This window comes from Fundulus heteroclitus, unplaced genomic scaffold (assembly GCF_011125445.2).
Source record: "Fundulus heteroclitus isolate FHET01 unplaced genomic scaffold, MU-UCD_Fhet_4.1 scaffold_515, whole genome shotgun sequence".
Classification (NCBI taxonomy): domain Eukaryota; kingdom Metazoa; phylum Chordata; class Actinopteri; order Cyprinodontiformes; family Fundulidae; genus Fundulus; species Fundulus heteroclitus.
The window spans coordinates 41,291-65,625 of record NW_023396940.1 but is presented as its reverse complement, the minus strand read 5'-3'; the positions used below and the strand labels follow the sequence as shown (position 1 = coordinate 65,625).

Genomic DNA, 24,335 nt, shown 5'->3' with positions numbered 1-24,335 from the left:
TGTTGATATTTATTTTTTTTAGATTACAAAGCATAATTCTACTCATATAAAACAAAACCCTTATAGTGTACTTAAAGGCTAAGTTAAACTGTTTGTTTTAGTCCACAAATAGACAATAAAATAATTACACATTTATCACAAAGGTAAATGGCTAATTTTAAATTCAGGCATAATAAATACTTCTTTTTTAAACTATTGTTACCTATGTTTAATAGAATAGAAATATGTTTACTGTCCCACAGTGGGCAAATTTGGGTGTCACAGTGGCAAAGCAGGTAGGCCTAGACACCAGACTTACACACAAGATTAATTAATATGAAATTTAATATTTTTGTTTGTGGCCATTTTCACTACAGAGGCAGCTGCACTATATTGATGTTAAGTCTACCAGAAAGGGCTGAGTTTTTAACATTTTGATCCTAGAACATTTTAGCTGCAAATTTATCCTTGTTAAAAAAAAAAGAAAAAAGAATAGCATTATTTGCTAATTAGCATTGTTTTCCTTTACTTCTATTGGACATAAAATAAGCTTAAGTAATTATGTGAAAAATCTGCAGATTGTCAATTTTTTATTTGGTTACTCGATTAATCGTCAGAATAACCGATAGAATAATCAATTACTAAAATAATTGTTTATGACAGCCCTAAATCCAATATGGCTGTCATGCTTGGAAATGGACAGATTTGATACGGAATGCTTATTTTACGTCTGGTTTCACATGCAGGTACAGCTCTGGTTTTAGAACCACGTGGGTCAGATCTGCATTTTATTCCTGACGGGAATCCGAACAGTTGCTTAATGCCAGTTGTTCCTTCATTCTCTCTGTAAAGTTGACTTTGATAACACCTTACAACACAATTTAACTGTATTGGCACACCTCATTGAGGAAACATTTTCTCAGGATGAAATGGTTCTCTTTCTTATTTGGTCTAATTTGGAGCAATAAACTATTTTGCATTTAATCCCCCTTTATGTGTGGTAATAATTGAATTAATAACTAATAATCCTGATATTTTATAGCTTTAGGATGAAGCCATCAGAAATCTGGCATTTTATTTACAGCACCACAAAACGTTTGTCACAGTAATTTTTCGTTCCTAATTAGTTAACTATCAGTTCCTTTATACAGGTCCACAGCCCTTCAGTGGCTTTATATTTCACATGATTCCAAAGCTAGCTTTTTAAACAAACTATTTGGGCCAACAAAAAGGAACCGAAGCAAAATTAAACGAATTGCAAAAAACGATTAAGCTCAAAGGTCAGTCTGGTCAAATCTATTCACTAAACCTCTGATTAAATCACTTTGTTGTGGGACCCCTTATCACAAAGGGGTGTTATTTTAAAGTGGGAAGCTCGCTGACACACTGGAGACATTAATAAATAAGATGTGGCCATCCCAGGCTTTACAAATCAAAGAATTCTCAGCAGCTAAAGATGCTAACTGCACAGGTATAATTAGGTATAAAATGAAAGTACCAGCATCACTATAATAATAGTGTTGATATAGGTCATGTATTTAAGAAAAAACTTTAATCCAAATAACCAACTTTCCTAATTTAGCTCAGTTTCTTTGCACTGAAAAGTGTATTTTCCTTCAACACAACTCTCAGCCTGGAAACTGGGTTAATTTACTGTAACATTACGCTGCAGTAGAGCTATGAGGTCATTTATAAAGAGGACAAAATCTGTAGGCTTCTTGAGACAATAACAGTCTAAACCCTGAGGAGTTACTTATATTTGCTTACATTTAACATGAATAATAACAGTGAGAATTTTGCCTTTTTAAAATCGCATGGGCAGGCCTGCTGCATGTGTGCTGCATTGATGACGTTATTTATGTGTTGTTCCAAACCTGGAAGATGATAACAAAGGCGAGGCGGACGGCTAGGATAGCCCAGAACTCCTTTGATAGTGCATACGGAGTAATGGACCCGGGAGGCTCCCTGTAGTCCTTATACCTACACAGAAGCAAACATCTACACTTTATGATCTTTTCACCGTCTACGATTTTTAAAGCGTGATTTTAAGGTCGATATTGTCTTCTTCCTAAAAAGAAAAACGATAACAGAATCTTCACATGCCGTAGCGGATCCATCTAAAATAAGCCTTACCTGCACACATCTACAGTATAACCCAAGTGGTGTGGCTGGATAGGTGCTGTACCCGGCTCAAAGTCTTTGACTTCGAAATATGACAGCGAGTGGTTGACAAAGCCGTGCAAAGACCCATCAGGACTGTACATGTACTGATAGACGAGCCGGGGGACGAAGTCAGATGTGAAGGCAATGACGAAAGCCTGGGAAAGATAAATACTCTTCAGATAACAGCCACCATTAATCCTCCCACTGCTGTAGTGCAGAAAGAGTCTGACCCATATACATGACAGCAAAGCTTTATCCAGACTAAATTGAACATGCTGCATGGAGATAAACAGGACTTACGTTAACAATGACCGCCACCTTGCTGAGGCCCCTCAAGAGATTGTACCAGATCCCTGCAAAAAAGTCAGAGCTGTCAGCGGGCTGCAAACAGGACGAGCAGAAGAGTCCCAGCTAGATGGTGGGCGCGTCATCAGCATCAGAGCGCAGGCTGAGCACGGTATTTATTCTATTTCTACTCTTCCCACTGCTCATTATATCTGCTGTACTGAAGCAGTGTGTAGAGCAGAGTCCTATCCAGTGGCGTCTCTGGCATGATAAGTTAAGTGGGACACCAAAACTCAACACCTGTTAGCAGCAACTCATTTTTCTGTGATGCATGCAACCTGACTTTGATAATTTTTAAATTAAACAGATAAATTAGCCTGAACCAACACACTAGAAACGCCATTTTATATAAGCTAAATGTAGTTTAATTTTTATACATAAAACTACAAATAAAGGCTCACTCATAATGTTCATTTATTTAACAGAGACAATTCATATCCATACATCAATAAGTTAGAAAGGACAACCAACGCCAGATGGTTGCACACTATACGGCAGAACGCAACCATAACGCGTGAATTTGCAGAATTTTGACTGGATGCCCAACAGGTGTCTGAGAGCGTGTTGGGCATGCAACACGATTTCAGATTTTATATATCCATTATTTAAACAAACATTGGTGGCCCTATATCAAGGAGCCTCAAGAGGATTTAGCCTACTGAGTTTGTCAGCATTCTATACTTAGATATATAGACGCAAATGTTAACAGAATTTTATTGGTCTTTTTACAATATTGCGTTAAAAAAAACAATCCTGTCCTGCTGATTAATGCGAGCCAGCGCAATAGAGTGAGTTATCACTCTGTTGTGAACATAGAGCTCCACAGCAACATCTGGTGGGCCTGGCCCACCAGATGGAGAGACGCCACAGGTTCTATCTGACAACACAGGTTCCATTAATCGTGTTTTCTTATTGAGAGCCAACTCAACTAATCCTAAGAATGAATGTTGCCACAGGAAATTACAAAGCCAAATAATTTAAATTTAGAGAAAATTTATAAAGCAGAGTGAATATTAACAAATGTGGGTGGACAGACAAAACCCCACCTCTTTGATAAATGTGCTAATACACTGTTGATCAATGAGGATTCTTTTCAGAGGAAAGTCTTTTAATCGACGTTAGCTTCCGATCATCAGCTTCTAAGAGCAACTAACCCAACCCTAGAGTAACGTTTAATTTAGCAGACCTAAGCTTTGTTAAATTCCTCTGATCTGTCAAACATTTTATCTTGGAGGTAAGGAGCTGGACTGAGCTGCTGTTAAACCACCATTGTCTCCATCTTCTCAGGGCACCGATTGGCTTAGAGCAGCCTCTTCATGTTCTCTCTCATTTGGAAACCAAGTTACCATGGTGACCAATACACATTAGAAGCGAGCCCAATTTGGGACAGTGAAAATCCCAAAGTGACTTTGATGACTCTCCAGTCAGGCTTGGTACTACTGGCCTTCTGAGTCAGCAGCACATAACAGATGCCGGAGATAACCCCCTGTTGTTTTTGATCATCAGTGGCTGTTGTTAAACTTTGTTGAAACAATTAAAGAAGAAAAAACTATTTGTCATTGCAATAGGGCATTCCTCAAATTAAGTCAAATTGCTAAATTTAGATGCATGTGTCGTGGCCATCTTGTGGTTGTACAAGCAGAGCAGTAACACTTGAATAGTTTACTTGTTTGAGTGAAACAGTGAACAGATCTGTCCTGAATATCGCCTCAACAGAAATAACAACAAAACACTGCTGTGTTGTTATCTGCCAGAGGGACTCGCGATATGGTGATTGGACCATACGAAGGGAGTTTTCTTCCCATTGATTTTCCAAAACCCTGAAGGATTGCTAAGAAATGTCAGTGTTGGATACGAGCTTTTAACTGGGAGAAGATTACTGTGGAATCTGTCCAAAGTCACCTATATGTGCTCTCCACATTTCCTCTGTGGTAAGGAGCCAACACTTAAATGGCCAGACCTGATACCAGTGACTGCAGCATCCGTGCAGATAGGCAATGCTTATTTAGTTTTTTTCTCAGTGCAATAAAAACATCATCCAATCAATGAAGGACATGTATGTGAGCTTCAATATTGCATAGTCTGCTCATTATAAGCAACTTTGGGCTTGTTTCTCTCTAAAGTCACTTACAATTTTTGTGAGTTGGCGGATGCCGTTTGTTGGGTTTGTTTTTGAACGTAAAGTCTCTTCTTTGGGCTTCTCTTTTTTCCAACATAAACACCACAACAAGAGAGCGGGACTAAATCCCCTTCCCCCACGACAACTACTTTACGAGCAGGAAAAGTCCCGGTGTGTAAAAATACCATCTAAAGACATGCATTTGTGATGATTAGAAGCGGCTTGTGGTGGTTTTCTTGGTGGTCCTCCGCTTCTTTTCATGGATCAAGTCGATTGTTTCTTTAACAGTGTGTGTGTGTGTGTGTGTGTGTGTGTGTGTGTGTGTGTGTGTGTGTGTGTGTGTGTGTGTGTGTGTGTGAGATGGGATCTGAGTGTCTGATTACAGCGTTATTGTTTTAACGAGTATTTCCTGCTATGAGCCCAATAATAAATTAAAACATAGGCCTGTAATAATGTATGTATTTTTATTGGTATTAGCTGTAATTCTGTGCAGATTCTGTGGGTTTCTTCCTCGTGTTTGATCCATTGTGAGAGAGGAGAGGACTGTTCTACTTTTCTAATAACACTACTTTCAGTTCATTTTGAGGGCTCTACATTTCAACTAACGCTTAAGCTGTTCTACGTTGGGTTTTTTGATTGAAGCTGATTGAAATGAAGCTCTAGGGACGTTATTATCTTGCAAAATGATTAGTATCATCGTTGCCCTTTGTTGCCATTGTAATTTGCACTCTACTTGTCCGACCAGCCGGGTAACTGGGCAGTCTACGGGCAAATGTGACATCATTTGAGAAATGCCCCATTGTGCATTCCAACGAAATTTGTCCTCTGGATTTATCCCATCCCTTTGAGAGCACTGGGCTGACACTGGGTGGGGCCTGAGGAGCATACTGGGGCTAACCCCCAGATTCCACAACCTCCACTCCTGTACTTGTCCACTCAGTTCCGCTCAGGACCGGAACAGAGTGGGAAATAGACTTGTTCCATATTTTCACGGTGAGTGACAAAGAGTTTGTCCGCTGACATTCAGGGAAGTCACAAAGAATATAGAATTGTTGTCATTGATTCAAATAATGTATTTGCTCCATTGGACGGACATGCACACGCGAACGAAACGGTCACAGAGGATGTGGAATTTGGGGGTAAGGGTCTTGCTCAGGGACCAAAAGTCTGTGGGAGGAACCAGGAACCTTGTAGCCCCCTTCAGGACGCCATCGCCCTGCTCTCTAACCACTAGGACACCACTCGCCAATTATTGATTGTTTGATGAATATTTTAGGTAATAAACTATGTTTTGTAACAACAGAACAGCAGTAAGAAACTTCTATTCATCTGTTTTAATCCTGGGCAGCTCTCTCTAAATGTGTCCCAGGCTCTATGCATAGATGAACACTGGAACCAAAATGTATCCAGTAGATCAAATATGTGTTTACTTGATTTCTCTGATAGATTGTAGTGAACATTACAGTCAGACTACATGCTGTGATGTGAACCAATGTTTGAATCAATTGATTTCCGGTTTCACTTTGTCAGCGGATGTTTCAACAACGTACCAATGTCCTTGGCTTTGGCTGCAATTGGCCTGCGCAGCTCCGTTACAAACTTCTTGGCATCCAGGCGAATTTCAATGATGTTATTCAGAAGAGCGAAGAGTGGAGCAAGAGGGAAGGAGGCCACGAAGAGAGTCACCATGCCAAACTGGATAACTGAGGAGATTGAGGACAGGACAAATGTCAGAAACAACCACTTGAAAAATCCATCCAACACATTGAAAGGAGCTTTAAGGGAAGGTTGCTGCAAAACACAGGCATTTCAGAAGCAACAGGAGGGGAATATGAGTTCCACAAAACAGACAAATGTCCACTAGTCGAAAATCATCAAAGACAGGTTTGGAGGTATTTGAGTGAATACATATTGTGTTAATGGTATTAGAAAGTCAGAATCCTACAGGATGGTATGTATTAGAAACAAACAAAATAACTATGACCTCAGACCTCATCTGGATTATTTCACTTTAATCCATCTGAACAACACTGTGGCACAAAAAACAAAAAGGAGCAAATAACCTCGACTTTAATCCTGGGATGTCCTGTCTAGCAGTAAATATTGTACAATACTCTGGAAAAATGCATGAATGTGTGAAATGTTTAGCTGTGAGGCTGATCTTAGAATCAGATTCTGTGCATACAAGGATAGGTGCTGCCTTTTTCTGTTGGTAAGGCATGATCTGAGCCCATATACTGCACACTGTGTTGCAAGAATTATTGGGTAATTAATTTATCTGGATAACAGTGGTGTCAAAGATCTTTGTAAAAATCTCTTCATTTTACATTGTATTATCATTTTATCATCCTCCCTGACTGTAGGATGATAAAATGATGAAGTCTTCCTCCAGCTCTCAGCATCTGCTGGAAGGAGCAGTATCTTTAAGGTGTTTTGATCAAGCCTAGCATCACATTTGAGAAGATCTTAGGTAAGTGCACTAGCTGTTGTTTTTAAGTGAGGAATTTTCCAGTTTTTCGTTTGCCCTCTAGAAACATGGTGTTTGGCTAAAGGTCCATCGCTGAACAGCATCCTCCTTTCAGAACTGGCTGTGCAGTTCTGCCTGCAAGCTGACGTCCTTTACAGAAACGAAGACTTAGCAGCTTCAAAGTCATTATGCATGTAAAGCACATGCACTTCATGTTGATATTTATTTCAACTAGTTGCTGACCGAAGTAACGCAGAAGGTTTTCTGTAAGAGCGTATAGTTTTAACCATAAAGCATGACAGCTCAATGAGCCTAGAGGCAATGGACAACTTTCGGGTGGAGGCTTTGTTTATTTGGTCACACCCATTTAATGTTGAAATGCTAAGTTTACATTCCTTGTAAAATAAATAAATAATCATAAGCCTTTTGCTCGCTATCTTACATCAGGCTGAGTGTGATAAGATAGATTTTATTGATCTCACAGTGGAGAAATTCACGTGTCATATCGGCTCAATAATCTCTACACTGCGTTAGCTGAGGGTCACAGATCACCCTGCCAACCCATGTGTTGCTCCTTGGATCATTTTCTGGCGGTTGTTCAGACAGGATGGCCATCTTTCTAGTAGAGGTGTGCGATACCGGGAATTTTTAATCGATCCGATACCAAGTAATTACAGGGTATCAGCGATATCAATACGATACCAGTACTTTCGACACTTAGGCTTGATGTATCATGAAACTGTTGACCTTTCGGTGTTTTTATGATTATTATTTTATTATTACAATTGAATAATAATAATAATAATGTTATGTTCATAGTGGTTTATTTCCTAATCCACCTCATATCTTTCAATACTTATGTCATTTTGTCTATGTTGTGTGCACCTGCCTGTTGCTTTAATCCTATAAATTTACCCGTCTTGGGTTAAATAAAGGATTAGCTAATGTTATCTTATCTCAAATAACACTTTTTAATAGGATATATGTACTGGGTTCTTTCAAGGTCCTAATTACATTTTCTGTGTGGGCTCCAGTAACATATGATAGATAATATCTACTTTTAAAGTTAACATGAACTGCTGCTGAAGATGACCACTCTTATCTACCTGGATGTTCTCTGGAAGACTGAAACGCCTCAGTCAGTGACATCAGTCTGTGGGTCTGGGTCTGTTGGGGCAATTTATAGAAGTTTCGTCTCCTCTCTCCGTTTCGGTTGCTCCACGTTTTTTTGCTCATGCTTTTCACTGAATTTAATCAGCTTTTTACAAAACACACAGCTTGATTTCATTTACAGTATTAAAATAGAGCCAACGGCGCTTCTTTCCCTCTTCATGTTTTTCCGCTCCTGCAGTCTCTCTCTCTCCGAGTCTGAGCAGCAGCAGTGTGGTTATTTGTGTGTTGAGTGGAGAGAGAGCTGAGTGGGCGGGCCAGGCTGAGCATGCGTGCTGATTGGCTGGCGTCGCTGAGCCATGTGACAGTACGAGAGGGGAGGGGGCATAGACATCATATACGTAGACGCGTCGTTGGGCGCAGATTCGCACGTCAATGTCACAGCCATATTGTATGTGGCAGAAAAAAGTTAAGTTCTGTTGTAGTGAACGTGGATCAGAGAAGATGCCTCATTCATGTTCTGCATGGAAATGTATTCAGGCTGATTTCACTACTTGTATCTGCCTTCTATAAACTAAGGCTGCATCATGTTGCAAAACTGGACACACTAAAGGTGACACACGTGCAAGACCATTCTTTTTCAAGGTTTTTAGCTTGCATACAGTACAGACTATTGTATTTAGAAACAAATGTGCATATATAGGTTTTCAAGTATTATAAATAAGCCATATAAATAGCTGTGGGATTATATATATATATATATATATATATATATATATATATATATATATATATATATATATATATATATATATATATATATATATATATATATATATATATACACACATATTAAAAATTACTAATATGAGAAAAAAAGATCTAGGACAATAGAGTAAAAAAACTAAACAAAAAAAACATAAAAGTGGTAATGTTATGAGAAAAACGTCACATTATGAGAATTAAGAGGGCACATTTCCAGAATAGTCACAGTTTGCAGAATTATTTCACTCCTGGAGTTAGCAACACTCCAGGTTAGATTATTTGAATTATTTTTATTCTTTACGAGAATAAATTCAGGAGAATGAAGCTAAAGGGATACGAAAATAAACTTGTAATATTACAAAAATAAAAATATTAGTATATTCTGAGATTAAAGTTCCTCTGATACTGTTTAAGTGACTGAGTAACTGCAGATTTGCCACATTTAACATGGCGGATGCTCTGACACATCGCAGCATAGGCAGAACCCGCCCAACGACGCGTCTACGTATATGATGTCTATGGGAGGGGGAGCAGCAGAGTGCCGTGACAGAGACGGGGAGACTGGTGAATCTGCTGCAGTCAGCGTGTGCGGGAGAGAATAAAAAATAGCGATCTTGTTTAACGAATATTGTTCAATATCAATACCAGCGTTGGTATCGATATTATCAATCCTAGGATCGATCCGCCCACCTCTAATTTCTAGACTAAGCTTATCCGTACATTTAAAGATGTGCCAATGTTTGGTTCGTCAAACATAGGTTCATGCAGTTGTGGATTTATTTGTTCGCTGTATAGCCTGAAGCTGAAGAAAGTGCTTATTGGATATAAGATCACCTTCTACAGCATTATGAAGAGCAGATTACTTTGGCTAATGCATGTCTAAATGTCTTTTCAGAAATGACAGAAGTTCAAACTGTGCTGGAATACTCACTCATCTCCATGTACTCAGGGTTGATGCCCACAAAAGGACCCAGGAAATGATCTTTCTCGTAGCGCTTCAGAGTTTTGTTGAGCTCCTCCTCTTGCTTGGAGGTTAATTCTGACTTCCTTTTTCGGAGAAGTTTCTTTAGCTTCCTGAAGAAAGTCACGTTTATTTGCATAGCAATATGTTTGTGGAGATTCTCAGTCATCCAGTTCATGATCAAACCAAAAAAAGGTTTAAAAAAATAAAAAACAACTGGACTTCTACTCTGAAGCTGAAGACGTCTTCAGCTTCAGCGCAGGGGTCCATTTTTCTTAACCTTTTTTGGATTTGTATAGCACATTTCAGCAGCAAGGCGGTTTAAAGTGCTTTGCATTATGAAAACATAAAAATATCATAAACACAGTCACAGGTTGTGAGACCAGTAACAAACAAATTGTATCAAGTGAAAACATCAATACACATCAAATATGTTGGTCAGTTTTACTGTTATTGTGGGCCAAAAGAAACTCTAAACAGGTGGGTTTTCAGTCTTGATTTAAAGGAACTCAGTGTTTCAGCTGTTTTCTGGAAGTTTGTTCCAGATGTGTGGAGCATAGGAATTAAATGCTGCTTCTTCATGTTTAGTTCTGGCTCTGGGTATGTAGAGTAGACCAGAACCAGAACATCTGAGTTGTCTGGAGGGTCCAATGTATTTTGGTGCTAAGCTGAGCACATGAGAACATGAGCAGCAGCGTTCTGGATCAGCTGCAGCTGTCTGATCCATTTTTTTGGGCTGACCTGTGAAGACGGCGTTGCAGTAATCAATTCGACTAAAGATAACTGCAAGGACAAGTTTCTCTAGATCCCTTTGGGACATCAGCCCTTTAAAGGAAGCAAGGGTTGCATAGCAGAGATTTAGACTAAAACTCTGCAACAATGGAGAGAAAACTGAAGCCAAGATTTTATCTGCTCCTGGTTGTAAGGGAAGGTAACTTGTGTGTGCACATTTGCGAAGCTGGAATAAAAAGCTTTGAGGGGTCGGTGTGATCAGAAAAGTGCTGTATAAATGTAGTCCATTTATCATTTAGATGAAATATTAAAACACTACAATAAGTGTGCCAACAGTGAATTATCTTTACAGTTTATGTGTACGGTTGCTTTGTGGACTTCAAAATACTGCATAACAAAAGCACAGCAACTTTTCCCACCATCCCAGCAGAACTTGGTGATGATCTAAATGATTCATTCAACCATGATGGTTGACTGTGTTACAAGGTAAAAGGAAGATCCTTGGAAACTCCATAGATCCTAATCCCACTAAAATCTGTTCTCAAATATGAAGGTTTTTGTTCCAGAAGTATTTGTGCCTTGTAAGCATCAATTTGAAGTTGTAGAGGGAGTTAAATTCTAAGTTTTGTATTTGTAGAACTATTGTTGCAAAACTATTTGTGCATTGTAACTTTGTTGTTTTGTAATTGTAGATTTTTTTAAATCTGTTACAAGTACAAAATAAAGTTACACCTTTTCAAATTCTTGAGTACAAGTACACAAATTGTGTTCTGTGAGTTGTACATCATAAATGTCTGTCATTCAGTTCTGCTACAGTTGATCTAAACACTTGATCATGATGGCTGATCATGATTGGCAGGGACTTCATTATACTAAGCATCTAATTGGTCTGATTGTGTCTGGTGGTGTGGTTGCAAGCAGGGCCGGATTTTCCATAAGGGCCAGTGGGCCAGTGCCCAGGGGCATCAACCATGAGGGGGCACCACATGACACATGCTTTAAAAATATATTTTTCATAAATTGTTATATTATTTATTTGAAATTGTTGAAAGACCATGCATTATTCGTTTTGTGAACACTGATGTCACAATAATAATAAATGATAAATAAATCAAGATTTTTTTGATTTCAACATTTTAGAATGAGATATTTGAATATTGCTCACTGCTCATATGCCTACATGTAGTTGTGTAAGTTAGTAAATAGTAAATTACATTACAGAAATCCCCTTGATTATGTCTGATGTTTTTGACCGGAGGACAGCACGGGTAAGGGGGGGTGGGGGGGGTGGGGGGGGCTTTGAGGTATAGTGCCCAGGGGCACCACATTGTCTTAATACGGGCCTGGTTGCAAGGCAGTGGCCATGAGGCAGCCATGAGGTAAAAACTCAATACCAGCACATATAATCAAATAAATTAAATAAGTAACCAAAGGTCAAACATCTTTGAAATGAAGTAAAAATCAATGAACACATGAAAATGTCATGCTTTTAGATTAGTATAAACTAGATGAGGTTATCTATGTATTCTACAGGTTTGGTGGCACTACAATGATCTATGGTGTAGTCATTGCTCATTTTATACTTATTCTAATAATAAAATAGGTGCCATTTGCCATTTAGGCTTTGGGAAATTCCTAATTTTTTTTTTATTATTTTCAAATCCAGTAAATGTGGTATGATATACCTGAGATCAGATACGTATGAAATGAATTTGATAATGATCCACCTTTCCTTGGTGACGCTGTTGAATATTTCTTTATGATTATTCTTCTGGTGTAGCAACTTGCAGACGGTCCCTAAGCATTTGCGGAGGAGCGAGCTCTGCATTGGATCCAATGTAATTCTCCCAGCGCGGTGGGAGACTCGTTTTGAGGAAACTACGGTTGTAGCTCACTGTCTGCCTTGCTGTGGTTACAGAGAGGTGTCTGTTTTGTAGAATAAATCATCTGCAGATGAGTTATTGATCCGGAAAAGCCGAATCTGTGAATATCTTTCTAACTTTACTGAAGTCGCAAACAGCTATTTCCGGGTCACGTAAACTGTACCCATTAAATATTAAAATCAAATTCTGCCTTGCTGTCCGGTCAGTGTATCTTTTGGTCATTGGATTTTCATTTCAGAAACACGAATTAAAAAAAACAACAAAAAAAAAAATGGCGATTTGATTTTTGTTTTAAAATAAAAAAATGAAAATCGAAATATAAAGCTTATCTCTTTTTCATTGTCAAAAACGGAAAGGTGAAATTTTAAAAAATTATTTGAATTTCATTTTCCATTTTAGGTAACAAAAAACAAAAATGCTTTTAAACAGAAACGAAAAAAGGCTCGTTTGTTCATATTCCGAGACCGGAAGTGGTCACATATGTTTGGCAAAAGAACCAAATTCTTCAGAATAAAATGTCTTTAGATACATCTAAACAGTCTTGCTGTTGCGATGACTCGAATGAGTGAAAATTTGCACAGGGATATTAAAACAATTGTTTTTTTCCAAGTGACTACTTTCACTTACAGACGACGGATTAAGATCTTGAGATGTTACTCATCAAAATCCACATACATGATGTGGAATTTCTAAATTAAAGCCCTCCAAAATCTCTAAGTTAAGTCAATTTCACCTAAGGTGCTGCTGTTGCTACTAAACGGTACATTTTCAGGGGATACTGTCACGTCAGCCTGACAGTAGAACACCTCCAGATGTTGCTCAACAAATTTCATCCACATCTGATGCGGAATTTTAAGGTGAAAGCCCTTCAAAATCTCTCACTTTGACCTAAGTTACAGATAATGTTGCTACTAACCCTTATGCTTTAAGGGAAAAGTTTTGATTCAGCATGACAGTAGAACACCTCCAGAGGCTGCTCAACAAAGCTCATTAAGATTTGATGTGGAATTTCAAAATAAAAGACTGTTCCAACATAACTATATACACTATATTGCAAAAATATTCATTCCACCATCCAAATTATTGGAATCAGGTGTTCCAATCACTTCCATTGTCGCAGGTGTATAAAAACTATGCATGCAGACTGTTTTCACAAACATTTGTGAAAGAATGGGTTGCTCTCAGGAGCTCAGTGAATTCCAGCATGAAGCTGTGATAGGATGCCACCTATGCAACAAATCCTGTTGTCAACTTTCCTGGCTCCTTAATATTCTTGAGTCAACTGCTGTATCATAAGAAAATGGAAGTGGTTGGGAATGACAACAACTCAGCCATGTAAACTGTCGAAGCAGGATCAGTGGATGCTGAAGCACATCAAGCGTAGAGGTTGCCAACTTTCTGCAAAGTCAAACACTACACGCCTCCAAACTTCATGTGGCCTTGGGATAAGCTCAATAATATTGCAGAGAGCTTCATGGAATGGGTTTCCATGGTCGAGCAGCTGTATATAAGCCATACATCACCAAATGCAATGCAAAGCATTGGAGACACGTTCTTTGGAGTGACAAATCATGCAATTATGGTGTGTGGCTGATTTCCAGGAGCTGGGCTTTGCCCCTTGGTTCCAGTGAAAGGAGCTCTGAATGTTTCAACAGACCAAGACATCTTGGACAATTGCACGTTCTCAACTTTGTGGGAACAGTTTGGAGCTGGCACCTGCCTCCTCCAACATGAGAATGCACCAGATGATGCATTAATGTGGTGTACATTGCCATTTGTGGGATGGGCATAAAAACAGGCTCTTCCCTGGTGACAGTGAGGGAACCGCTTACAGCCTTGTTTTCCAGGAAAGTAGGATGTCGAAGAAACAGTGAGGGTAAGTAGGCCTATTCTTTATGATACAACAGTTAGATTCTGTTTCTTATTTTCAATATGAGAAGCCATATCATAAAATATGAGCAAAGTTTTATGAATACCAGGCTTCTTGAACTGCAACATATGGGCATTATTCAGCTTTTTTGTATATTTGTCAAAGCCCTAGATTTGACATGTGCTAACCTCCCCTCCCTTTGAAAGGTGCATTTAACATTGATCACATTCTTCTTCAACAATAGCTGCATGCTACCCACTAAGAATATTATGTTATTATATATTATATGTATATTATGTTCTCTATAAATATTAAATTCTTTTGGAGAAGTTTCCTTTTGTGGCAACGATTATTAAATTTGTTTGTTATTAATTTTGAAATTTGTATCACACTGATAGTACTCCACAACTGTTCCCCTAGAGTTTTACAGTTCTGGCTGTTTGGGGTTAGTACAAAACATTTTTTTTATCTTTATTGAAAATGTTAATTTTTTTTAAGACTGATCAATGTTTTCCTACAGCAAACTGTTATTAGTCTGTTCTACAGAACAAAAAGAAAAACATAAAAGGTAACCTTTTCATGGTTACCTTTTTCTATTTCAGTTTTTTCTGGACCTTGTGTTATTTTGTGTATGTAATTGGTATGTACATAGTGTGAAAATTTGGATAAAGAGAAATGTAAAATCTTAAGTTGAGTTGCTTTTTTCAGTTGTCACTATAAACGTAAGGGTTAGTAGCAACATTGACAGCAACTCAGGTAAAAGTGACTATATAGAGAGATTTTGAAGGGCCTTTATTCTGAAATTCCATATCAGATGTGGATGAAATTTGTTGAGCATCATGTGGAGATGTTCCGCTGTCAGGCTGAAGTGACAGGATCCCCTGAAAACGTACCGTTTAGTAGCATCATTGACAGCAGCTTAACGTAGATATTTTGGAGGGCTTTAATTTAGAAATTCCACATCATGTAAATGAATTTTGATGAGTAACATCTCGAGATCTAAATCTGACGTCTGTAAGTGAAAGTAGTCACTTGGAAAAACAATTTGTTTTTGTATCCCTGTGCAAATTCTCAGTTGTCCAACATCGCAACAGCAAGCCTGTTTAAGCCTGTTTGCTATTTTTTTAGTAGTTATTCTGGCCAAAAAGTGACTGACCAAAATATATATTTCCATATGCACCAGCAGACCTTAATAAAAAATATTACATAAAGATGTGCGAAATTATTTCAACTAACTGAAGTCAATATGTGTAAAAAAAAAAAAAAAGAAAATAAAAAGAATAACATAGGTTGATACACGTCGAACACGTATTTTGGAAAGTAGTCTCAGGCATTATTACCATAATGTATTTTGATTGCATGACCTACAAAACCAATTGAGGGCTGCATGACCACAGTAAACTCAGCCATGTTCATTGCAAAATCTCCTCTTGCTTCCTCTCTCACCTGGGAGATCTGCACTGATATTTTTATGGATGACAAGCCATGTCTTGATGTGTCTAAAATACAATCTGCGTAAGGTTTGAAAGACATTTTATTCTGAAAAATTTGGTGCTTTTGCCAAACATACGTGACCACTTCCGGTCTCGGAATATGAACAAACGAGACTTTTTTTCGTTTATGTTTAAAAGCATTTTTGTTTTTTGTAAACCGAAATGGAAAATGAAATTTAAATCATTTTTCAAAATTTTTCCCTTTTTGACAATAAAAAAGAGAAACGCTTTGTATTTAAATTTTCATTTTTGTATTTTAAAACAAATCAAATCGCCATTTGTTTTTGCTTTTTAAATTCGTGTTTCTGAAACAAAAATCCAATGACCGAAAGATACACGGACCCGGTCCATTTTTCCATTTTGTGTTTTTGATCTGAGCTTAGAATTGAAATATGAAAAACCAATCCTTTTTTCGTTTTTGGTTTAACCATAAGAAACAAAAAACAAAATAACCAGTGCATTTTTTTATTTTTGTTTTTTGATTTGCAATTGAAAATAGAAAGAACGAATAATACACAGATTTACACGGACCACGGGTCGGGTAGTGACAGTGACAGCTGCATCCTTCGAAGGCATATGCGGGCAGGGTCCTTGGAAGGCAACAAGGCAGTATGTATTTCCAGTTGGTACAGACTGACGGAGCAGGCAGCGCCCCCTGCTGTCTGATCAAGGGTACTACCCACAAGTTAAAGATCATTTTTACCGGTGAGACATATGTGTCAAAAGTCAAAATGAAGGCATAACTTGTAAAGTTGAATTTGTGACTCACAGCAGCAGATTCGTGCAGTTGTACTCGTTGATTTTTATTTGTGTTTAGGAAAAAAAAAATATAATTTTTTTTTTGAAGATTTTAATACACGTGTTTGAGTTTGTTTTGCACCATTTGTTTTAGATCAACTGTAGCAGAACTGAATAACAGATATTTATAATGTGCAACTCACAGAACACAATTTGTGTACTTGTACTTGAGAATTTGAAGAGGTATAACTTTATTTTGTACTTGTGACAGATTTAAAAAAAATCTACAATTACAAAACACCAAAGTTACAATACACAAATACTTTTGTAACAGTAGTTCTGGACCATTTGGAGCAAAAATGAGAATGTAAGAGGTTTTTGATGTGCAACTCACAGAACACAATATGTGTACTTGTACTTAAAATTTGAACAGCTGTAAAAAAAATTGTACTTGTGATTTATTTATTTATTTATTTTTAATTCTACAAATACAAAACTTAGAATTTAACTCCCTCTACAACTTCAAATTCATGCTTACAAGGCACAAATACTTCTGGAACAAAATAACCTTCATACTCAAATTCCCATTTAAAAGCTCCTAAAACTCATGTTTTTAAAAACCGTTTCCCAGCCCAATGGAAAAAAAAAAAATATATATATATATATATATATATATATATATATAAAAAAAAAAAATCTGAAAACACACCACGGCCAACATGTCGTTTTTTGACCGTAGACAATGTTTTTTCTTACTTAGTCAGCAAATTGTTGCAGCTATGTTTCAGTTTGTTTCAGTGAGATCATTTGTCAGATTTGCTCCTGCATTTATCTGGAATATTTGACATTTCGGATTCTGAACTTGTGAGTATCTACGTTGATTTTGCAGGACTAATGACAACCCCTTCGAGGGGAAAAAAATTAGATTAAAACATGCCTCCAGTCAGACGGCCTGTGAGATTGAGGAGAAAAGCAGCAGAGAGAAAGGCTTACTGACTCTTAGCAGGTAGGTGTCTGTAAACCAGACATTTAAATGACTTTCGTGAAATGCAAGTACAACTGAGTAGGAGTGCTTAATGTATTCTAAGCCCACATAATGTGACCTGTGAGAATGTGCTGTTCAGCTCTGTGTCTCGGGTAGAAGTGTACTTACGGAATGCCAATCTCAAAAAGGTTGTTCTGGATGAGCTGCTTGCCCAGCATGGTGATGCACAGCTGGATGCACAGCTCCATGAGGCAGCCTGCATGAGCACACTGAAACCAGGAGACAACCACAAGCACATGTCAGAGATAAACTAGGCTTTAACTGTCAGGCGACAGTGGCTACGGAGTTTGTCCTGTAATCAGCGGGTTTCCAGTTCAGACTCCCACTCTGACCTTCTCAGCTGTTGTGTCCTTGGGTGGGTTCGAAACCCTTAAAAACCACCCAGATACCCCATACTCTTGCAACACCCTGAATAAAATACCTCAGGGGACATGATCTTGGGCTTTCTCTACATCCACAAAGCTCACGTAGACCAGAGAAGCATATTCTCATGACCCCCTTCTTAATTCCGCTCGGATTTAGATCTTGTTCACCGTTCCATGGCCAGGAGAAAAGCCACATTGTTCCTCCTCAATCAGAGGTTTGACTATCAGTTGGAGCCGGGACTGGACTGGGACCAAAAAAGTGGCCCTGGCAATTTTTGGTCATGGTGGCCCACCATGATTTATTTAATACTCTATATTTAACAATATATACATAGATACATGACATCCCAGAGGAGACTTGGACGCATACTTTGATTTTGGGAGAGATGCCCACAGCTCCCATACTTGGGAAAGTGGTTGTCAAAACCCTGCTAGAGTCTTTTCAGTATTGAATGAAGTATACAATTAGGCCAACAGTGAGGCAAAACATCAATGTTGAATGATGTGCCGCCTTAAAATATAACAGTAAGAGAATGTGAGAAAGCTTGAGAGAGATGCAGAGACAAAGACAAAGAAAAAGAAAGAGAGCAGTGATCAGTTAAATATATAGCGGACAATCTTTTTTGGCTTCGAGTTTAGGGTGGATCACCTTATCTGTTGGTTGTCCCACATGCCAATCATTCTGACGCGCTCATGTGACTCCAGTGTGCGTCCACATTCCTTACAAGTTTCCTCTTGCTGGCTGCACATGCACACTTCTAGTGTTTATATATCCAGTTAGCTTAGTGTGTTAGCCGTTCATCTCACCATGTACTTTGAAAATGGCTAAGAGTCGCAAGAAGGAAACACTCTTTATGAGAAGAACATGAAGGCCTTAGTAAAAAGAAATAAGATCAGAGCGGATTAGGGAGAATTTTCCACACAATCGCCTTGAGGAGTGGAAGAGAAGGAAGAATGGTCTTGCGCTTGCACAGTTCTTCAAAAAAGGACTTCTTACCTACATTTCCGGAAAAATCTTCCACTATACCTGAGAGTTTAAATAATCTAATTTTACAAAATAATCTAGTAGCTAATTCTGTACCCAAAAATTGTACTCAAATAAGAGTAATAATAGTACTAAGATATTAAGAGGATTTTCTTTTATTTCAAGAAAAAATAAAAATTATCTATGCAAGAAACCACTCAAGGGTAATAAAGTATTTGTTAAAAAAGCTACTAAAGTACTGAGTAACTGATTATAAAATCAGATTTTTTAATTTAAAAGTAATGTAATCAAACAGACAAAATAGAAAGTTGTGCACAAATTTAGTTACTTTAAAGATTAAAAAGAAAAAAAAGATACAAAACAGATTTTTGCTTTTCTTCTTATTTTTTTCTAAATAAAACTTGTTAAACCAGCAGCTGGTTACAGTAGGTAATTCTGAATCTACAGTACAGCACCAAGCATTGCCCGATAAGCCCAGTCCCGCCCTGGTCAGAGCCTCTTCCTCAACCCTCCAGAGTAAGTTTTCCCAGGGATTCTGAGAAGTAATATTGAATATATGTCATTTAATAAATGGTAGTTCATTAAATTTATGTCACGCCTTTTGTGACAAATGCTGCAACAGCATCCAGCAGGAAGGAAGAGAAGGACAGATCTCATTCTTGCTCACTGAAAATGTGATTAAACTGAATTACCTCCTCCATCCTGTAGGTTCCAACAACATACAGGTACTTTCCAGGTCTCCCAACAAGTCTGTAAACAAACAACCATTGATCAGGTAAGAAGGTAAGGGTAACAGGAAGTCATGACCTTCCATTGGTTTAGGTTAAAGCATTCGAAAAATTAACAAAACTAAGACTGATACATTTAGGAGCTTCAGCATAATAAGCAAACAGTAGGGGGAGCTGTCCATTTTACCTGCCCCTGAAAAAGGCCAGGTAGACAATGGGGGTGAAGGCGTTGACAAACTTCAAGATGAACGTTTTGAAAATGAGACGCTCTTCAAAACTCTTGTCTGTCTTTGGGACCTCTGAAAGGAGGAGAACATGTGACTTGATAATGACACATTCAAACAGGATTAACAGCCAGCTGTAATATCCAAACAAAATGAGAAAATAACTTCATATTGTATTATGTTAAAGCTAAAAGCCATGCATTACCATTAACATTTCTGAACTTGACTATAATTTGCAATGATGGAAGAAGCAGTAGTCCTCAAAAGATGACCATTAGTTTTGTCATGGTTTAGTTTTTGCCTGGCTTTTTTCCCTGTTATTTTCCTACACCTCCTCCTCTTACTCAGCTCACCTTCCACTCCCCAGCAATCAGTCACACCTGTTGGGCATTAATTAGTCAGACTCACTCCACCTGTCAGCCTCCCTACAAAAGCCTCCCCCAGTCTTCTCTTCCCTGCCTGTTTGTCATCAGTCTCCACTCACTTCACATCTGTCAGCCTGTTAGCTGCTGGAATCCTGCCACCTTTGTGTCTCTAGTTAAGTCTCTGCCTGCTGCTGGATTTTCCTGTCTCACCTCTGAGTTTCAAGTAAGGCCTCTGCTCGCTGCTGAATTTTCCTGCCACCTCTGAGCTTCAATAGGTCTCTGCTATCTGCTGGATTTACCAGCCTCACCTGTTCTTCAAGTAGGCCTTTGCTAGCTGCTGGAGTTACGGTCTCCTCTGTGCCTCAAGTCAAGCCTCTGCCAGCTGCTGGGTTTCCTGCCTCCTCTGTGCCCCAGCAGGCCTGCTCTCAAGAACTCTCTCCGGTCCATCAACTCCTGCTCTCATCTACACCCCAATTCCAGTCACGTCCTGCCTCTCTGGTTTCATCATCCACTACTCATCTTTCTGTTAACTAAACTCTCAGTAAATAGCTCAGTGTGTGTGGCGTGCATTCTGGGTTCATCTAAGAAAAATCATGACAAGTTTATTTTACTTCCCTACTGTTGACCAATCTTGAATGATTGCTGATTATCTGTCCAGAGAACCGTGCAGATTCTTACCTGGTGAGCTAAAATATAATTTAATGTTTAAATAAAGCCCTTGGGACGTTCTTCAGGAATCCTAATTAAAAACAACAGACTATATAGAGCAAATGCGTGGCATATTTATTGTAGTGAGTCATGTTTCCAGTTTCCTCCCAGAAAACTGGGCTGAGAGAGTATTAGCTGTCCTCGTCAGGCCATCACATTCGAGAGTCCTCACCCTTTAAGGTGAGCCAGCGGGCGATGTAGGCGTAGATCTCATCTAAGATGATGATGACAATGAGGTTGATGATGGCTGCGGTGGTTTTGACGGTGGCTCGGATATTAGACCGCGCTACAGGGTAGCTACTGATGTGCAGAGCTGCCTTGATGCTGATCCGGTACAGGATGACCCCAAAGGCTATAGCGAAAGTAACAGCTATCTAAAAGAAAGGAAGAGGAACAACTGGTTTGACATACCAATAAAAACCTGGGAAAAAAATGAAGAAAAATAATTTTACTTGACTCCAGTTTCTCCCATAAGAAATTAATTAAAAAGGAGGTAAAGGTTAGGGTCATGGCCACGGGGCCCCTTCAGCCTAAAGACCTGGAATGTGCCGCCAAAAGTCCAAAACTCGAGTTGAGCCATGGCATGCGACGGTTTCTTCCACCCTTCTTAACGGTTCAGTTCTATGCATCTTGTCCGAACCTATGGATTCCATTTTCTAAGCAAATATCTTGTTTCTAAATAATTTGAAAGTAGAAAAACATTTCACAGTGATTAGTTTTCTGAAGGAGGGAGGAGAATATGTCTCACCATAAAGGCCATCATGAGCACAGTGGTCAGGTAAGCTGGCATTCTGTCTGTGCATGTCAGCTTCGGTTTCTCGTCCTAAAAAACACACAAAAGGCAGAAGCAACAGAGGCATGAACGGAACAGAACCTAGGCATAGGTGACATCTTCAGCTGTGAGTTGGAACTGTGCGTTTCCCATCCCACAGCCTCATGGTTTCTGTTCACAGCAGCTCTTACAATGACCAAATAGTTACACACGTCAAACAACACAAATCTTAGCACACTCCCGCTCCAGCGGAGCAGAGCTAATGCCACCCTTGAGCGATCACGTTACATTCAAGTCCACAGAATGAGGTCAGGATGCCAGGGCCACTGCATGTGTTCATTTGGGGAAAGGAATATATGACCTTGGTACAGAGAAATTATAGCAGGGGGAGGGCTGCTCAACAACAGAAACCACCTCCCTGGTCAGCCTTAGATGTGTGAACACGAATGTCGCCTCGATGCATCAGTAACAATTAAGATGCAGGCTGTCATCAAATGGGATTTCAGCTCCAGGCAGAGCTGCTAGATCCTGACAGACAATTATTGTATTGTTTACAGTGATCAGGGAAAAAGATCTCATGGTGAAGATTGTTATTGATTGTGATTATTAAAAACTCTTTGAATTCTTTCTGCAAACACCTAAAACTGTAAATGGTTTGGAATGGTTTTCTGATCTGCATGTGCAATAACACAGTCCCAGACGTTTGCTTGGACAAAATATTTGGAAGGAAAACATTTCAAGAGTCAATTATAGCTGCTGCATTTATCACCAGTCAGCTGGACTCCGCTCCTGATATTTCTGTTAAGAGATGGGAAAGCTGCAGCTCCCAGAGGGTAGTGTGCTTATTGGGTAAAGAACAGGCTCTAATAGACATCGTCCCTGCTATTTTCAGCAATGATTTTGCATTTAAAAATTATTTGATTGTGCAGCTGTACTTGGAACAAATTTAACGTGCAAAAATCCATGCAACACTTTATTGACTGGTTCCATGAGAGCATCTATCCATCCTAACAAAAGACGTACTTTAAAGTATAACTGAAATCAGTTTTTATGGGCCCTTTAGAGGTCTAGGTGCACCGGTATCCTGCCTTCTAACTGCTCATCTATCTAAGAAGCATGATCATGCTTTATTTTTACTTTTAGACCAGTAGTTGTGCTTGTAGGGCTCTGACAAAAATAAGTGACAATTTTATTGACAATAATACTTTAATAATACTTTTTCAACACGCGTTTGCTGTCCACATAATCATCATGATAAAAAACACAAAATATTAAAGATAAAGTTTTAAGTCAATGCTGTTGGTGTTTACTATTGGTTGGTGCGGTGTGGTGTGGTAGTGTTATAAGAATTATTATTCTGAAGTCACTATGGCCTCACACCACTCGGACAGAGGAGGCCTGGAGACCTGATGTCTGTGTATGAGATCCACTGTTTTCTGATTGCAAGGCCAAATGCTGCAGCTGCTGAGGGATACTGATTGTTTACGATAGACTGTCTTTGTTTTGTCTCATGGGAAGGCCACGGTGCAGTATTAGGGGAAGCCCGAAAAGGGACACAGTCAGAGACAGGGCAGACAGAGACTGCAGCGGAACTGTGGGGTGCGATTACTTTCCATCTATGTGAATCTCTGCTCTGTTTCTCAATAAAAGTGCTGGAACGTTATACCACCGTCTCGTCATTTAGTAAAGATGGGAACTCAGTTACAATTGTTTAATATTCCACCCAAAACTCCCATAACAATTTGGCGTCACGAACAGGATCTCCGACCGACGAGCGAGGGAGTCCGGGGACAGGAGCTGCTTTGGCCGGCCCGGAGAGGTTATCCGGCCTCTGGTACCCCGAATGGATTTTCAAGGGATGTGGAGGAGCTCCTGGTCTCGGAGTGTCTCTGGGCGTCGGCGCGAAGATCCGAACCTTTCTTTCATGAGACGGTAAGGGGATTATTTTCCAGCTCTTTTAAAAACAAACGCAATTGGTCAAAAATGCTTGCAAGCTTTTAAATTTTAAACCCCATTTTAAAGTATACCTCAAGAAATTTTATAATTTAAAACTGTAAACCTAAAAGGTAGTAAAAGTAAAAGCCGGTAGAAATAATGAATTATATTTAATCCTTAAGGCAAATAAAACAGGGTTCGCAATACCGAACGGTGACTAAGGTTTAAACATTAAACTAAAATTCAAAATTTAATTAGAATACGTTTTCAGCTGAAATACGGACTTTCCCACAAGGGGGGAGGAGTGGCAGAGTGATTTTCACCTGGAGAACAGGTGACCGGCTGAGCAGTTTGCAGCTGGTCCATTAAAGTCCTCTTGTCTTGGGTTTGTGCAAGAGGCTGTCCACTTCTGTTGTGGATGAAAGCGGCAGGGATGCTTAAGTCCTTGACTGTTGCGAAGACGTTTGCAGCTTTGATAAGTGGGGACCCCGACCATTATACCAAAAAGGCGACCATCGGATGCGAGGCCTTTCATTTAGTTGGTCGATCGTGCTAAGGACGAGTAAAAAATAATAAAAAACAC

General features: G+C 39.0%; 1 protein-coding gene across 1 annotated transcript in view; it reads right to left on the bottom strand.

Moving 5' to 3' along the window:
- The window catches only part of LOC105916252 (anoctamin 1, calcium activated chloride channel a), a gene marked incomplete at its 5' end in the record, with an annotated part of 62,798 nt that overhangs the window by 2,952 nt on the left and 35,511 nt on the right, over positions 1-24,335 (bottom strand). Inside the window, 10 exon segments of the mRNA XM_036132481.1 lie at positions 1,854-1,959; positions 2,113-2,297; positions 2,443-2,495; positions 6,157-6,309; positions 9,880-10,022; positions 17,779-17,879; positions 19,713-19,770; positions 19,936-20,047; positions 21,218-21,419; positions 21,794-21,868. Of these exon segments, the coding sequence (XP_035988374.1) occupies positions 1,854-1,959; positions 2,113-2,297; positions 2,443-2,495; positions 6,157-6,309; positions 9,880-10,022; positions 17,779-17,879; positions 19,713-19,770; positions 19,936-20,047; positions 21,218-21,419; positions 21,794-21,868 (1,188 nt within the window).